The sequence below is a fragment of the Columba livia genome, chromosome 2 (genome assembly GCF_036013475.1).
Source record: "Columba livia isolate bColLiv1 breed racing homer chromosome 2, bColLiv1.pat.W.v2, whole genome shotgun sequence".
NCBI lineage: Eukaryota > Metazoa > Chordata > Aves > Columbiformes > Columbidae > Columba > Columba livia.
The window spans coordinates 19,719,370-19,734,902 of record NC_088603.1 but is presented as its reverse complement, the minus strand read 5'-3'; the positions used below and the strand labels follow the sequence as shown (position 1 = coordinate 19,734,902).

Genomic DNA, 15,533 nt, shown 5'->3' with positions numbered 1-15,533 from the left:
TACGACATTTGTAAACAGCAGCAGCAAATAATTTGAAATAATGTTGCATTTATTAAATATTTTCCAAGTCCTCCTAAACCAAAATAGTATCCTTTAAAAAAAAATTTCTATTAGCATTTTTTATATCTGTGCCTCTGAAATATGGTAAAAACAAAATAAAACTGTAAGGTATTTCTGCTATCTTTTTCTTTCTTCACATGTACAACAACTTACTTAAAAAATAAGGTTATTAAATTTATGAGATATTAAAAGGGTTTTGCATATTTTATTAGATTTGCAATAAATGATGGTTTACAAAAAATAATGTATATATATCTCACCAGCTTTTTAACTTGTGGCCTTTCATTTTCAATTTCTGCCTTCATTTGTTCTTCTATTTGTATCAACTAAAATATAAACGTGAAAATTATTGTTGGATTTTATACTACAAACAGGCATAATTCTCTAAAAATCCTTTCTAAGTACGGTCTCCCTGATCAAGAAACATCATGCGGACATACACATATTTTTGTATTATAACCAGTAACAGACATCTTCACTTTCAGCTAGATACTTTAATGTGGCATTTCATAATGTCACAAGAGTCACAAATCTAAAGTCATTTTGAACTAAGTAGAGTGTGATGTCACAGGAGGTAGGAAGATGAAGAAAACATCGAAGCAGAGACTTCAATGACTTAAACTCTCAGAAAAGTGGATATTTGTGGAAACCTCTTGCAGTCAAGAAGCAGTGGCAGTTTGGAACCCAATTCCACTGTTCTGTTGTAAATTCGCAGAAAGATCAGCAGGCGTCTATATCATCTGCGGCAAGTTCTAATGTATCCCCACAAGACAAATACTGTCAGACAAATTGCACATCTAGTCTCACTGAGGACAGAGGATTGTGCCTGAAGAGCGATTTAAGCAGAATTCTTTAAGAATCCAGAATCAAACTCCCTTAAACAGTTACATTGCATGGCAAAACTTCCTTGGTTCTACTGGTTTTGGGCAGTCTGGGACTTCTATCAGAGCTACTGTCACTTGGGACTTGTAAGTTAAACATCTATATTTCTCAGTGTCACTCACAACAGAGTTTGTTAATTACCGAATTTGCATTTAGAACATATTTAAAACCAGACAATGTTGCCTACAACACTGACATTCATTTTCTCTCATAAAAATGGAGAAATGCTCCCCTTCAGCATAATAACCTAGAAGCTAGAATGCACAGCCACAAATCAGGGCAGCCGACATTGTATGCCGCTGGGAGTTTTATGGGGCTTGATTACAATATCCCAAGTCATGGAAAAGTAGCTTAACTACCCCTCTATGATGAGAATAAGCCACCAGTTCTGTTCAAGCTGTGCCATTGGACACAAAGAATATGAAATTCATGAGACTAGATACAGAGTGCTCATGCACAAGCTTGACGACATACCAAAGCTGTGACTGCATGAGAAAGAGACAACCGTGTGTTTTGACTTGCTTGTTCATTTATGCATTTTACATTAGACTATGAATTGCAAGACAACAATATACAAAACATCCCCCGCTCCTCCTAAAACCCAAGCAAAAATACTCAGTAAAAATCTGAAGAAAGAATGAATAAATCTACAGAAAAGTTCCTTTCTCTGTGCTGAGTATCCTAACGTAGTCTGGAGATTATGGCTTTTCTGTGCTCGCTCTCCCTGTATCCAGCTTTAAAGAGAACAATTTTCCCACCAGAACACGATGTAAACCAGAAGCTAAGTCATTGGTATATGGAGCTTCGAGTTCAAAAGTTGTCAAGTTCAATGATCAGAAGCCTGGGCAAGTGCCTCAGTCCTTATGAAAAACTCAGTCCTTGCCATCTCTTATGATGCTTTGAGAGAAATTAGAGAGGCAATTGCCCACAGATAGCACACAGCTAGGCTGCCTGGGCACAGGAGGAAGATCCAGACTCCAAGTCCCACCTACAATAAATCAATCAGTAATTTCTGACCAGTCCAGGTAAGTGACAGTGCTTTCAGTGTGTTTCATCATCACTTATCACAGTATCACAGTATGTTTGGGATTGGAAGATTGGAAGTGACCTCAAAAGATCATCCAATCCAATCCCCCTGCTGGAGCAGGAATGCTTAGGTGAGGTCGCACAGGAACGTGTCCAGGCGGGTTTTGAATGTCTCCAGAGAAGGAGACTCCACAACCTCCCTGGGCAGCCTGTTCCAGTGCTCTGTCACCCTCACTGAGAAGAATTTTTTCTCAAATTTAAGTGGAACCTCTTGTGTTCCAGCTTGATCCCATTACCCCTTGTCCTATCATTGTTTGGCAACGAGAAGAGCCTGGCTCCATCCTCGTGGCACTCCCCCTTTATATATTTATAAACATTAATAAGGTCACCAAATTACTGACTGTCCGCTTTGAATCCCATTTTTAAGAGTTAAGTTTTCCTTAAACGGTGTATATTGGGTACTGGTGTCTGTACCAACTTTCTGAACTCCATTTCTGGAGCAAAATGCCCAACTGTTGGGCTCTACAGCAGTGTGTACCTTCATGCCCAGCTTCTCTTTTTAAAGATCAAAGCTTTTTAACCAGAGAAGAATTTATGCACATTCTGGCTATTGAGAGGACACCTTTCAACGGGATATGCAATGGAGGGGAGAGGTGGAAGTCAGAAACTTCAGTCAATGTAGTTAATTTTTTAGAATTGTAGTTTTTCTTCTGGGAATGGAACTATAATTAGATTCATTATTAGAATTATAATGAGAAGAGGACTGCTTCCAAGATTTCTCACAGCACCTCAGTTCTACAATTTAGCTGACTTGACACACTGCGCAGTGATGGCGAAGGGTACCTGCCCACGTAGCTGTACTGGAGGCAGCTTGGGAGGAAGGCATGTGATCCAAATTTACAAAAAGATAGCACTTCCAAATGATGTGAGAGGCATACAGAAGGGAGTTTCTATACTGCTTTTCAAACACACAGACTAAGGTGATATCTATGGGAAGATACTAGGTGTAAGACAACGTCCTCCATTGTATGCAGATGAAGGGAAGGAAAATCTCCATCAAGTTTCAGGAAAAATTCCGTGTAAGTGAAAAGATGAAAAAAAGTACTATTAAAAATATTCTCTGGACTTTGCAAATGAACTAAGAAGAAACATTCAGTACAGGAACAGGTGACTGGCCATTTCTTTCCAGCATAATGAGACTTCAAACCTAAGCGGGATTCCTGAACATTGTCAGACCTAGATAGAAAAAGAGAAAAACTAACAGAAGACACATCCCTTCTTTGACAGACTAGTGTATTAGACAGATCAATTAATATTCCACTTCTGATTTTGGATTTCATGTGCAGAATTATAATGAATTTAACCTTTCAATGCTCCTGTAAAGATGAATAGATACCATTATTTTCAGAGTGGCAAACTTGGTCATAAAGGAGAAATTAATCTAAGGTCACAAGGAAAGGCAATGAAAGGGATGATTTTGGAAATCTAGTGCCTCAGTGTCTGCAAAAAAAATTTTTTTTAGTATGAAATTCCATGAGAATTTAGTAATCATGAAATTAGTATTTAAAAGTATCTCTATTTCCCTTATATTTCACCACAAATAAGTGAGTTATCTACAAAACATTTTGGAAATGTTTCACAGGAGGAAAGTTTGTTATAGGAAAAAGTTCTTTGTCTATTTCTTAATTTTTAGAATGAGAACTACACATTGTAGAAAAAGTCTGAGAACTATCACAAGGTAGGAAGCCCACTGGAAAGACATCTAGATGTTACACTGAGAAAACACTGAGAGCTGTCAACCTTTTACTGAGATCACTTAATAATTAATATTTTCATTGGCATTGGAAAGTTTTTTTAAAAAGTTGACTTTTAGACCTTGTTCAGCTATTGTTTTCTCAGACAGCATGCAAATCATAATTCATATATACTAAGAGCTCTATCCAGGAACACTGGAATATTTAACAAGTCACAAGTTACAAAACCAACCAATCAACCAAACGACATTTTATTTTTTGAAGTTGTTAGCTGTTGTCATGTATACAAATCTTCTTTCTCTGCCTTCAAAAGCTTACCAAATGTGCTACTTTTTTATTTTTCAATCATTTTACTGTAGTTTATTGAGGTTCAGTATTTTCACTGTGTTTAACAACATTATGAAACATGACAGGATAAGAAAATCAGAATAACGATATTCATTAAGGGAATACCAACTCATTGTTACTCCACAGTGAATTACACTACCATAAACCAAAACGTAACATAATTCAAGTTAAAGTCAGCTTTCTAACATTGTTTGAAATACATAGTGCTGACAGTCCAAGCTTGATACTGTTCTGCCAAGAGTGCAGCTTACAAAAGTAAAAATTACAGTACCTTTTGGACAGTTTGCTCATCAGTTTCCATTTTTTTTATCACATTCTTGGAACCTGTGTATCTGAAAACAAGAGAGGAAAGAGAAAACCCATGAAATTACATGGCTACATTAATTTATCGAACATGTTTGCTTCAGGTCAGTCTCTTAACCCAGAGGAATGCTGCAGGGATGTGAATCCTGGCAGAACTGTGACCTTCACCACCGCACTTGACATTCACAGCCTCTTCCTGCTGTTCAGCCGGCTGCTCAGAGGGAGATGAAGAAGTAAGTTCAAGAGCCAAGTGTGACCAAGTGCCCACAACTTTTCATTAATACTGATCCTGGTCATCCTTGCTGGTAGTCACAGCCAATACAAAGTGGTTTAGCAGGTGGTTCTTTATCGCTAATACAAAACTTCCAACAGATAAGAAGCACCATTGAATCAGATAATAGATAGGAATCAGGAATATTGTGTCAAATTCATCTTGCTACTATTAAAGTTAATATTTGGTCTAATCTATAGAGACATAACAAAGCTAAACAGCTAAATTCTATTCTGTTGCTGTAGTTTCTAGTCCTCCATTAAATATTTCACTCTGGCAATATATGAGAAGTAACCTGCAGGTAAAGACTGTGCATTGTGTATATCAGGAAAAAAAAACAAACCCTCCTTTTAAGAGCTGTAATAAAACACAAGCATCAAAAGTGGTAACGGCTTGTTTGGGAGAAATTAATTTTGTTAGAAACCTCTGTAGAAACACAAAACTAATTATATGAAGAAAAGCACATTCAGGTATTTTGCAGAAGCTCAAAAGCTACTTTAGAGAGAGAGTAGGTTTTAATATAATTCCATTAAGATAAAATAGTAGACCACCATTAAAAAATATATCTACATACAACACTTCTCTATTTCAGTAACTTTAGAGCATGTATCTGTCACAAAATATGAACTCTAGCCACACTGCTAGGCAATAATAGAAGTCTCAAAAGCCACAGCAAATATTCCTTTGTCGTAAATTAAAAATATGTAAATATATGCATTTAAATTAGAATAAATATGTATGAATTTCTCTACAAATACATAGCAAATTAGCATTTAATACCAGAAAAGTATAACAGTCCAGAAATAAGTCGCCAATGTTCTGAAGTGTGTCAACAATTAATTGTGACTTTAGTAATGTTTCTTACATGTTGCATTTAAACTTCGCATCTTGGTCCAACATCCATTTGAAGTTTTACCTAATAAATATTTTTCTTTTTCAGAGCATTTTAGAGGCGAGAAATCTCATTGCACAGTTTAAAAACCTCTTCTTTGAAACCCTCATTCTCTTTTTCACGCATTTGTTTTTTTACACGTTCATCATCTCCAAAGACAACCTGAAAGATCGTGACGCCTTGAATTCATAAGTAAGGAATCAGGGATTTAAATAGGCTGCACTGGTGTAATATTATACAACACAGTATCATATAATTTCGGAATTCTATTATGGAGTCATAATATGAATAGAAAGAAGTCGAGACTCTAAATGGGTCCCCGCTAGAAGAAAGGCTGCCGTACATTATGTACAAAGCCCATAACACATGGGGACGTTTTATTGACAGGAATAATGCAGATCATACTGTTTGCGTGCCCCCATCATTCAGGTCAATTTCTTATGGGGGCTGCGGCCAGGAGGCAGCTGGGGCCTCTCCACCCACGCTTGCCGCTCCGGCCGTCACCAGGCCCGGCCGCGCCGGGGGGTGGCAAAGTGCACGGCGAGGGAGGGGGGCTTGTCGCCTTTGTGCCATTTCCCAGTGACAGTGCTGCCAGTGTCACGAGGAGCACATCACATGTCAAAGCGGTGAAGTTTTCAGGCTGGGAGCCGCATGGAGTCCATCAGGCCTTCTGATATCAACACAGTTGGTTTTCTACTTGGTGCCGGAGCCACCCAGAGGCAATTCATATTCTGAACATTAACATGGCTTTGCATGCCTGTCACACATAGAGCGTGCAGGGGTTTAATGCTATTGAAGACTCTGGTTTAAATCTCTATGCAAACAGTGATTACCTTGTAAGAAGGTTCCAGGATAACATGCAACAAAAGACTTTAAAGTTATAGTTTTAGTAAAGCAAACTCATTTACATTTTTATTATGCGTGTCCTTTGTTTAAATCTTGCCACGTCCATTATGGAAAAGACTTCTTATGCAACTGAAGCTTATTGGGACAGCTACTCTTTTTTTCTTGTTGGTTTCAAAGCTATTGAAAACATTTGAATATACTGTCTTATGGCTGTCTAGATTTTACTGCCACATATTTCTTTTAAAATTATAGAAAAGCTTTCAGAGCTGGCACAGATCTTTATAGTAATACCAGAATATTAACTAACTCCTGAAACCATTTAAAATATTAAGACAAAAGAGAAGACTCAGACAGAAGTTGCTTTATGAACTAAAGAAAATCTAGGATATTATTTGCTTTGCTTGGTAAAAAGATGAACTCTTCTGAAAAAATTACTTCAAAATGAAAATGTTAAAGGACTTCAAAACTAAAATTCTGAGGTTTAAAAATTGTAAATAAACTTAAACTATAATATATTTATGGGTAAAATTTACTCCATAACTATTGGTATTTCTTAAAAAAAAAGACATTTTTGAGCTCAAATTTACCAGAACAAATTATCAACATACATAAAGTTTTGGCCACAAAGTTTTCACTGATTTTATAGGAAATAATGTAAATAAACTGCCAAGTGCTTCAGAAAGGAATTCGTATTAGTTTGTGGTTCCCTTTGCTGAAGAAACAGCAGCAGTTTACATAAAGACGAAATACGATTAACAAAAATGTTCCTTTTAATAATGTAATTTTAAAATAAATTCTAATTAAATACTTCAACAGTATTATATTTTAAGCAAACTTTATGCAGTAAAAGACTTAAAATTAATCCTTTGGGATAATTATTACAGTGCACATTTTTACTGAAAACTTTACTAAATCCTGCAGACAAATGATCACGCTCTAGGGAAAAGAGTAGGAACAGGACATGCAGTATTTAAGTAATTATTTAACACGCTGCTCTGGCAGTGGTCAACTCTAATCCATTGCAAAACAGACTTAGAATTTCAAAAGGCATTTTAAGTAACTGTTACAGCTCTTAATAGGCTTAAGTATTTGTCCCTTTCCTCTGGCTGCATTTGAGCATCAACAGCTGATGCTCAAAGAAGAATCTTTACATAAAATAAACAAAAATGTTTTAATTAATCCTGTAACTAAGTTTTAAATGGTATCTCAAATGTAAGTGTAATGACATTTTTTTACTATTTCAAGGAAAGGATATAAAAAGCCCACAAAATATATTTTCTGCACAAACATGTACGTTGCACAAGACCCAGACAAACTTTAGCTCTAGCTCCATCATCTGCTGAAACCGAGAACTGTAAGTAATTAACTATTCAGTCTCCTGCTGCAATGAGGACACTCATTAGCAAAATGAACAAAGGGACAATTTTCTGTAGCTACAGTCATCTGTTACACTTTGAGTGGCAGGTTTTGTAGCAATGTTCTCTCTACCATCTGCCCACAGCGGTAGCGTTTGGCTTGCTCAAACCGGGGAACGTTTAACTGGTAAGAAAAAAGGGTTAGAGGTTGGAAGGTGATTATAACACGTCTGACATAGCAAGCTTCAATATTTCTCACCTTTTCTGTTTTATTGCCTTTATTCTAGCAGTTTGATTCCTTTAAGTAAAAAACATGTATATTTTAGCATTAATAAATTCTGCTAAATATTTGCTAAGTTTTTGTATTTAGACTCTTGTGATTGCTTTTCTAATAATACTAGACAGATATGCATATGTCATTTTTGAAAAACAACAAATTTCAATTAGATCCATCCACCTATACTCATAGTATTCTAGCTGAATAAGTAGAGGTGAGAGAATATAGCTATTTATTTTGCAGCTGAGAAAGATGCATTTCCTTTTGGTACCCTGCAGTCTTTAATTTACACTCAAAATAATCATTTGGTCTTTTGAATAACAGTTATGATTTTTGCAATCTTATTGCAAAGAAACATGATACAAAATATGATTTCCTATTACACAAAAGAAGAAAATATTTGAGCATATTCTAGTCAAAATTATAAACTGAAATTTCACTGTCGTTGATTTATTGGGAATTTGACCTGAAAATAAATCAGTTCTCGAAAATCTGTCATCCAAACTACTACATACCTTTCACTTTCTATTTTAGGTATTTAACGGTCACATTAACACACCACAAGAGGGTGCAATTGTACAAGCTGTCATGAAAAACACTCCTTTAGAAATATAACAGTTTCGTGTAGCAAGGGAAATGATAATTTCGATATTTTTTATAGTTATTGTTATTATCCATACTATGTTATGTTCACATGTTTATAATTTTAATTCTTTCACAGTTTATATCTGTACATTTCAAAGAAATGCAGGTTAAAGTTGAACATGAGAACCTCTATTATGGCCACTGGTTAAATACGTCTTCACTTTTCAGTCAGTCACCTTGTTATTATAATACACCCCTATCTTCAATTCATCTAGTGCCTATATTCTATAATGGCTTCCCATCTTGAAGATTTCAGGAGAACAAGATGTCATTATTCTTTTGGCCATATGCTCTAATCAGCATTCATTCCCACTGTGCTTTCATCTTGCAGCCACTGTATTTGTCTTTTAAATGTGACAAAGTATAGACACCAGCCAGGAAGGGACTAACAAATTGCTACTGGCCCAAATAGATCCATTTACCTTTTCAAAGCAGGTCAGAGCTGGAAAAAGACTGGAGACAGCATAGCTTTGGACGGAAAATAACCATTTTATTGCAAACTCTTTGACAGAGGAAAACAGGGTTTCTTGTTTCTGTTTTGTATAAATGCAGATCTTTCAGAGAAGAAGCTGGTGATGACAAACGTTTGCTGTATGGATCGGCTACCGATTGCATAGATGCTGAAGCAGTCCTTGAAGTGCACCATCCTAAGGAGGAGGGGTTAGCCAGCCACTTCCACACTAATTGTTTATTCCAACCAGCCTTCTCTCCTTTCTCTCTTTCTTTTCTCTCTCTTTTCCCATCCATTCAGAAACATGTCTGGGACAAAGATCTATCAGAGAATTTTTGTGAACTGTTGTTAGAATACTTCTTGTCACCTGAAGAGAGACTGAAGTTTTTGTGTACTGTACCTCTTATGAGAAGGCTGTATGGATTCCCAAAGCCAAGGCGAATATCCCTAAGTCTTCTCCTTGGCAAGGTATCCAGATTCTGCAATCAAGTAATCTCAAACTATTTGATAAACAGATTTGTGCTAAGTTTTTCAACTTAGGGCATTTTCTCCAGCTCTTAAAAAAGTTTTGACTTTTTCTTGTTCACTTTCCTAACTGTGCAAACTAAGACTAGTACTCACAAGGTTACACAGATGAAGTATCTCCTTACATTTATCTAATCATTGAAGTATCATACGAACCCTTTTAAAAGCTGTTGTAAACTATGGGTGTGTGTTCAGTTGCCAGTGTGCTCCAACCCATCCCCACTCCCCCATTTTTGTTTTGTAGATACTGAATTCCTGAAGATAGCTCCCCGTGCTGTAGGTATGGGCTGCATTCCTTGCTTCTAGAGGTATAACTAATAATTTGGTTCAATGGATCCAGTGCACCACAGGTTGCTACAACTGCCATGTGCTGAGAGAGCTGGCTGAAGTCATTGCTGGACCACTCTCCATCATCTTTGCCAAGTCTTGGGAAACGGGAGAGGTGCCTGAGGACTGGAGAAAAGCAAATGTCACTCCAGTCTTCAAAAAGGGCAAGAAGGAGAACTCGGGTAATTATAGACTGGTCAGCCTCACCTCCCTCCCTGGGAAAGTGATCTAACAACTTATTCTTGGTGCCATCTCAAGGCATATCAAGGATAAGAGGGTCATTAGGGGCAGTCAACATGGCTTCACCAAGGGGAAGTCATGTTTGACCAACCTCATCTCCTTTTATGAGGACATAACCAGGTGGATAGATGATGGCAGAGCAGTGGATGTGGTCTATCTTGATTTCAGTAAAGCATTTGACACAGTCGCCCACAGCATCCTCACAGCTGAACTGATGGAATGTGGTCTGGATGATCGGGTAGTGAGGTGGACTGTGAACTAGCTGAAGGGAAGAAGCCAGAGAGTCCTGGTCAATGGGGCAGAGTCTAGTTGGAAGCCTGTATTTAGTGGAGTGCCTCAGGGGTCAGTACTGGGGCCGGTATTATTCAATATATTAATCAATGACTTGGATGAGGAAATAGAGTGCACTGTCAGCAAGTTTGCTGATGACACCGAGCTGGGAGGAGTGGCTGACACACCAGAAGGCTGTGCTGCCATCCATCAAGACCTGGACAGGCTGAAGAGTTGGGTGGGGAAAAATGTAATGAAATATAACAAGGGGAAGTGTAGAGTCTTGCATCTGGGTAGGAACAACTCCAGGTTCCAGTATGAGTTGGGGAACAAACTGTTAGAGAGCAGTGTAGGGGAAAGGGACCTGGGGGTCCTGGTGGACAGCAGGATGACCATGAGCCAGCACTGTGCCCTTGTGGCCAGGAAGGCCAATGGCATCCTGGGGTGTATTAGAAGTGGGGTGGTTAGAAGGTCAAGAGAGGTTCTCCTTCCCCTCTACTCTACCCTGGTGAGACCACATCCGGAATATTGTGTCCAGTTCTGGGCCCCTCAGTTCAAGAAGAACAGGGAACTGCTGGAGAGAGTCCAGCACAGGGCAACAAAGATGATTTAAGGGAGTGGAGCATCTCCCTTATGAGGAAAGGCTGAGGGAGCTCGGTCTCTTTAGCTTGGAGAAGAGGAGACTGAGGGGTGACCTCATCAATGTTTACAAATATATAAAGGGTGAGTATCACGAGGATGGAGCCAGGCTCTTCTCGGTGACAACCAGTGGTAGGACAAGGGGTAATGGGTTCAAACTGGAACACAAGAGGTTCCACTTAAATTTGAGAAGAAACTTCTTCTCAGTGAGTGCATCAGAACACTGGAACAGGCTGTCCAGGGAGGTTGTGGGTTTCCTATGCTGGAAACATTCAAACCCACCTGGACACATTGCTGTGTAGCCTCATCTAGGTGTTCCTGCTCCGGCAGGGGAATTGAACTAGATTATTTTTTGAGGTCCATTCCTATCCCTAACGTTCTGTGATTCTGTGATTACATACCTATCACTCTGTCCCTTACAACACATTTATTGGTGCAAGTATGACTATGCCCATTTCCCCTCTTCCTTACTTAAATCCTATAATTAGTATATACTCAAAATTTTGCTTCTCCCCATATCCTCTGCCATTTCAAACTAACATCATTTGTTTGTAACATAAGAAGTTGGAGTGCTATTTACCTTCTCAGTTTATGTTATTAGTGAGTTTCTACAAGTATGATTTTTTTTTTTTGAAGGCAGAGCTCAATGTTTTAGATATAATATATGCAAATATATGTATCAATGTACTGCCTCTGGCTCCAGAATGACCACCAGCTGACAGCTTGGGTGTCTTCACAGCAGGTTTCACAGCCACTACAGTGGTATACACTTGCCATTTGGTTAAGAGGCCAAAGCCAAAATCTGCATAAAAATCTGTGATGATGCACCAAAGAATTCTGCATTACAGGCACTAAAAGCTACTGCTACCAGAACTTGTACCACTAAAAGCTGCAAGACAGTTTAAATACTACTGCCAAACTGTTTTGAAGCCTAATAGCAATGAAAGGTTTAACATCTAATTCCCAGTGGAAGTTACAAACATTTCTTTACAGGCTGCTTTCTGATCCAGTTAGGTGTTCTAAAAGTACTCCCATCAAACCAGAACTTTTAAAAGATAGTGGGGAGGTGATTCAGTGGCCCTAGAATGCCACAGCCTACTGTGATAATGGCACACCTTATTTACATTCAGGTTCCTCCTCTTTTGGAGAAGAAATTTGAGCCATAAAGAATGCAATGACAGCCTCTTATTATATTCACATGGGAGCCTGGATTGCAGCCCCTGTTACAGAGAACATTTAAATAAACATTTTCATAAATATGTATATTTATTGCTGTAAGCCAGCCTTACTGGGACATACCCAAATGAAGCAAATAAGCCATATCACTGCTGTCTGTCGCAAGAAGGAATGACTGTCACTGCCTTTTGCAGACAGGAATGACTGACTTGGCTTAACAATCCAGTTCTAGAACAGGTTGCATAGCTATGAATTCCAGCTGGGGAGACACACCCCGTTTCCTCAGAGGGTACATTATAGAACCCACATTTCTCCTTTACAGGCGATGCTGTCTACCTCAGGTGGCTGCCAGCATGGTTTGATGGCATTTTCAGATCACATTAGTACTACTCATCTCAATGATGCATACAGAACAGACATGAAAAAACAATCTAGTGTTAGGCTTAGCTAGAACCTCTTGAGAGCCCAAAACTGCTTTTTATCAGCCTAAAGCATACGTGAAGTTTTGAAAAAGTGTTATAGCTTTTTTTACATTGCACTGAACTGCAGATGAGTACAGTTAATTTGGGTAGAAGGACATGTTTATGTTACAGAAGGGATACAAAGATGATGCACAGACATATGAGACTAAATTATGTTTCCCCTTTTAAGACTACTGACAGAATAAGCAGGAAAGTTCTTAGCCATTATAACCAGCTATTTATGGCTGTATTTTAGTGGTGAAAAAGATTCATAATTGAAAAGGTCTTCTCATGTCTATCAATGGTTGTACCCAAGTAGCTGTCATACTCTACTGTCAACTTCTACTGCAGGAGTTAAGAAAAATCAAACACAAGGGATTTTGTGTTTTACGTTTTAAATGAAGATATATCTTCATTGAAAACTTGAAATGCCTATTTAAATTACTAACAACACAATTCTGAAGAAAATAAAATATTTTAGAAGTTATTTAGAGACACTGGGAACAAAGAGAAACAAGAGAAGATGTAATTTAAGTACTTCAATAAGTAGCAGTAGAACAGGTGGACTTTCTGTAACTGAGATGTTTGTGCATGGAGTAAGAATAGCACTGAGCAGTATTTTATAAAAGTTTTATAAAACTTCTTGAGTTGATCTTTTTTGTTAAGTTCTTAAAAAAATTTTAGAAAATATTTTAAATGTATTTTATTAAAAACAAACAACCCCCCACCACCAAAACAAAACAAAAACACCCACAAAACCCAAACAAACAAACAGATCAAAAAAGGTAGTACAACGATCAACTATTGGCCAGACTATCACCGATACAAATTTGTGATGTTACTAGAATACTATAAATTATTTTAGTCAAAATACTTACCATAGCACAGGATAATCCCAAATAGTGTTCTAGTGCCTTCCAAACCTAATATTTCCTATAAAAATAATGGCACTAGAAAGTCACTGTATTGAATGTGTTTAAATATTTCCTCATTTGTATAATGAGTATATGATCATTTACAAAAACACAGCATTTTAGCCTTTCCATTTTTTTTTGTATTCCTGCAATTTTCTCTCCAGTTCTTCAGCTATGGACTCTTCCTCATGTAGCTTGTTACGTAAAAGCTTCAAAAGCTTTTCTGTTGAACATTCTGTGTCTTCTCCATTTGTGTTGTAGTACTTCTATTACAAGAAATGATTCTTCAGTGAGACTCTTGAATAAATCCCGTAGCCCTTTTTGAAAGCTACAGAATATTTTTTTGTAATTTTAACACATTATAATGCATGTTTTACTTTCAAGAGTCCTGTTCTAGTGTTGAAAATAAAGTTTTACTGTATCTGACATTTAAAATACTTAACCAAAAAGTGTGTTACATCTAAAACATAATCTATAATACTAGAGAATTCAAATGTATGGAAAAAAAAAAAAAAAGGAAATTTGGGAAAAAAATGCATATCTTGTATATTTTAAAACTTTCAAAGATTATAATGAAAACATATAAGAAATAAAATCAAACAAGGAGCAAATACAGCATAAGTACAGAATAACAAATTATTAAATTGTTAACTTTGCATTACTGGCATTTATTTTTGCGTCTTCTTGATTACACAAGCAGTGTTTAAATTGCATTAAAGGACAAAAAAAGAGCGTCTCCAATGGGTGATTTACTTCTTACGCAGTTGAAAATAAAAATAAGACTTTCATAGAAAAAAACACACGTGCAGCCTCCCATTATACAGAAATGTCTCTCCGAGGTGATGAACTGCTGAGAGCTGACCATTAGGAGACACTAACCTCAAAAGTGTGCTTGAGATTCTCCTTCAGGAGTACCTAGATACCCAGTTCAAGTAATTTTTCATGGCTAGGTGATTAAATATTGGTCAACTTCTTAAAAATATTAATTTTAGCAGAAATTACTATCTATTGTGTAATACATTAACATTTGTAGCACTCACTGAGGAAGTGGAAGAAACAGAGTTCAGTGATTTCCCCAGACACTCTGTTCCGCTGCCTCAGAGCACTCGACCTACAAAGCATTACACATGCCTGGGATGGGGTGAATGTCTACCTGGTGGCTGAAGCTGGACCAGAAGAATCCAAGAGTAATGCAAGATCTTCCAAAATGAAAGCAAAGCAAAGGGAACCCGACCGGGCAATCCCCTGGTGAGAACACTGCTACTATTCACTCCATGGAACCCATATGCAATTTTACCATGGAGTGATAACATGAGCTGCATCCTAAAAAATACCTGTTTTTCTATTTCGACTATCAGAAAGCAAGGACAGCACAGCTGCATCATAAACATGCCTTCATTCTTCATCAACCATTATGGGAGAGAAATGCCACTCTCTTCTTTTTTTTCAGAAGTGCCAATTTCCCAAAAGGAGTGTTTCACTACCTAATTTTAAAAGGGAACATAGTTTTTCTTCAACTAGTCTGTGTAGTCTACAGTGCTCTTTTAAACAAACCCTCCTTGAAGTCTCAAATTCGTTGCTAAGAAGATTTCGTAATTCTTAAGGAAAAAAAATACTTTATACTTGGGTTTGGAGCAGAATTTCTTTCTTCAAGTGATGGGTTTACATATCATTATGCAGGAACAATGAAGAACAAAAGCAAAAAATTAACATCTTTACTCTCTGTGAAGCCTTAATAAATCTTGTATTTTCTTTCTGTACAGAAGCTACCCTTTCTTTCCCCCCTAAAGCCTAGCTTTTGCCTCCTAATCATCCACTTTAAGCCATGCAACATTCTTGAAACACATATCATCTTCTGTCACTTGCCCAGT

General features: G+C 37.4%; 1 protein-coding gene across 9 annotated transcripts in view; it reads right to left on the bottom strand.

Annotated features, from left to right (window-relative positions):
• The window catches only part of LOC135578422 (uncharacterized), a 53,477-nt gene that overhangs the window by 30,030 nt on the left and 7,914 nt on the right, over window positions 1-15,533 (bottom strand). For 8 of the 9 annotated variants that reach the window (XR_010469980.1, XR_010469977.1, XR_010469978.1 and 5 more), the window contains exons 2-3: window positions 4,342-4,402; window positions 321-386 (exon numbers count right to left, since the gene is read on the bottom strand). Coding sequence is in view for 2 of the 9 variants with exons in the window: in XM_065050780.1 (XP_064906852.1) it covers window positions 321-386; window positions 4,342-4,402 (127 nt within the window). In the remaining 7 variants the exon portion in view is untranslated. The remainder of the gene's footprint in view (window positions 1-320; window positions 387-4,341; window positions 4,403-15,533) is intronic. The other variant, XR_010469982.1, reaches the window with a different exon arrangement.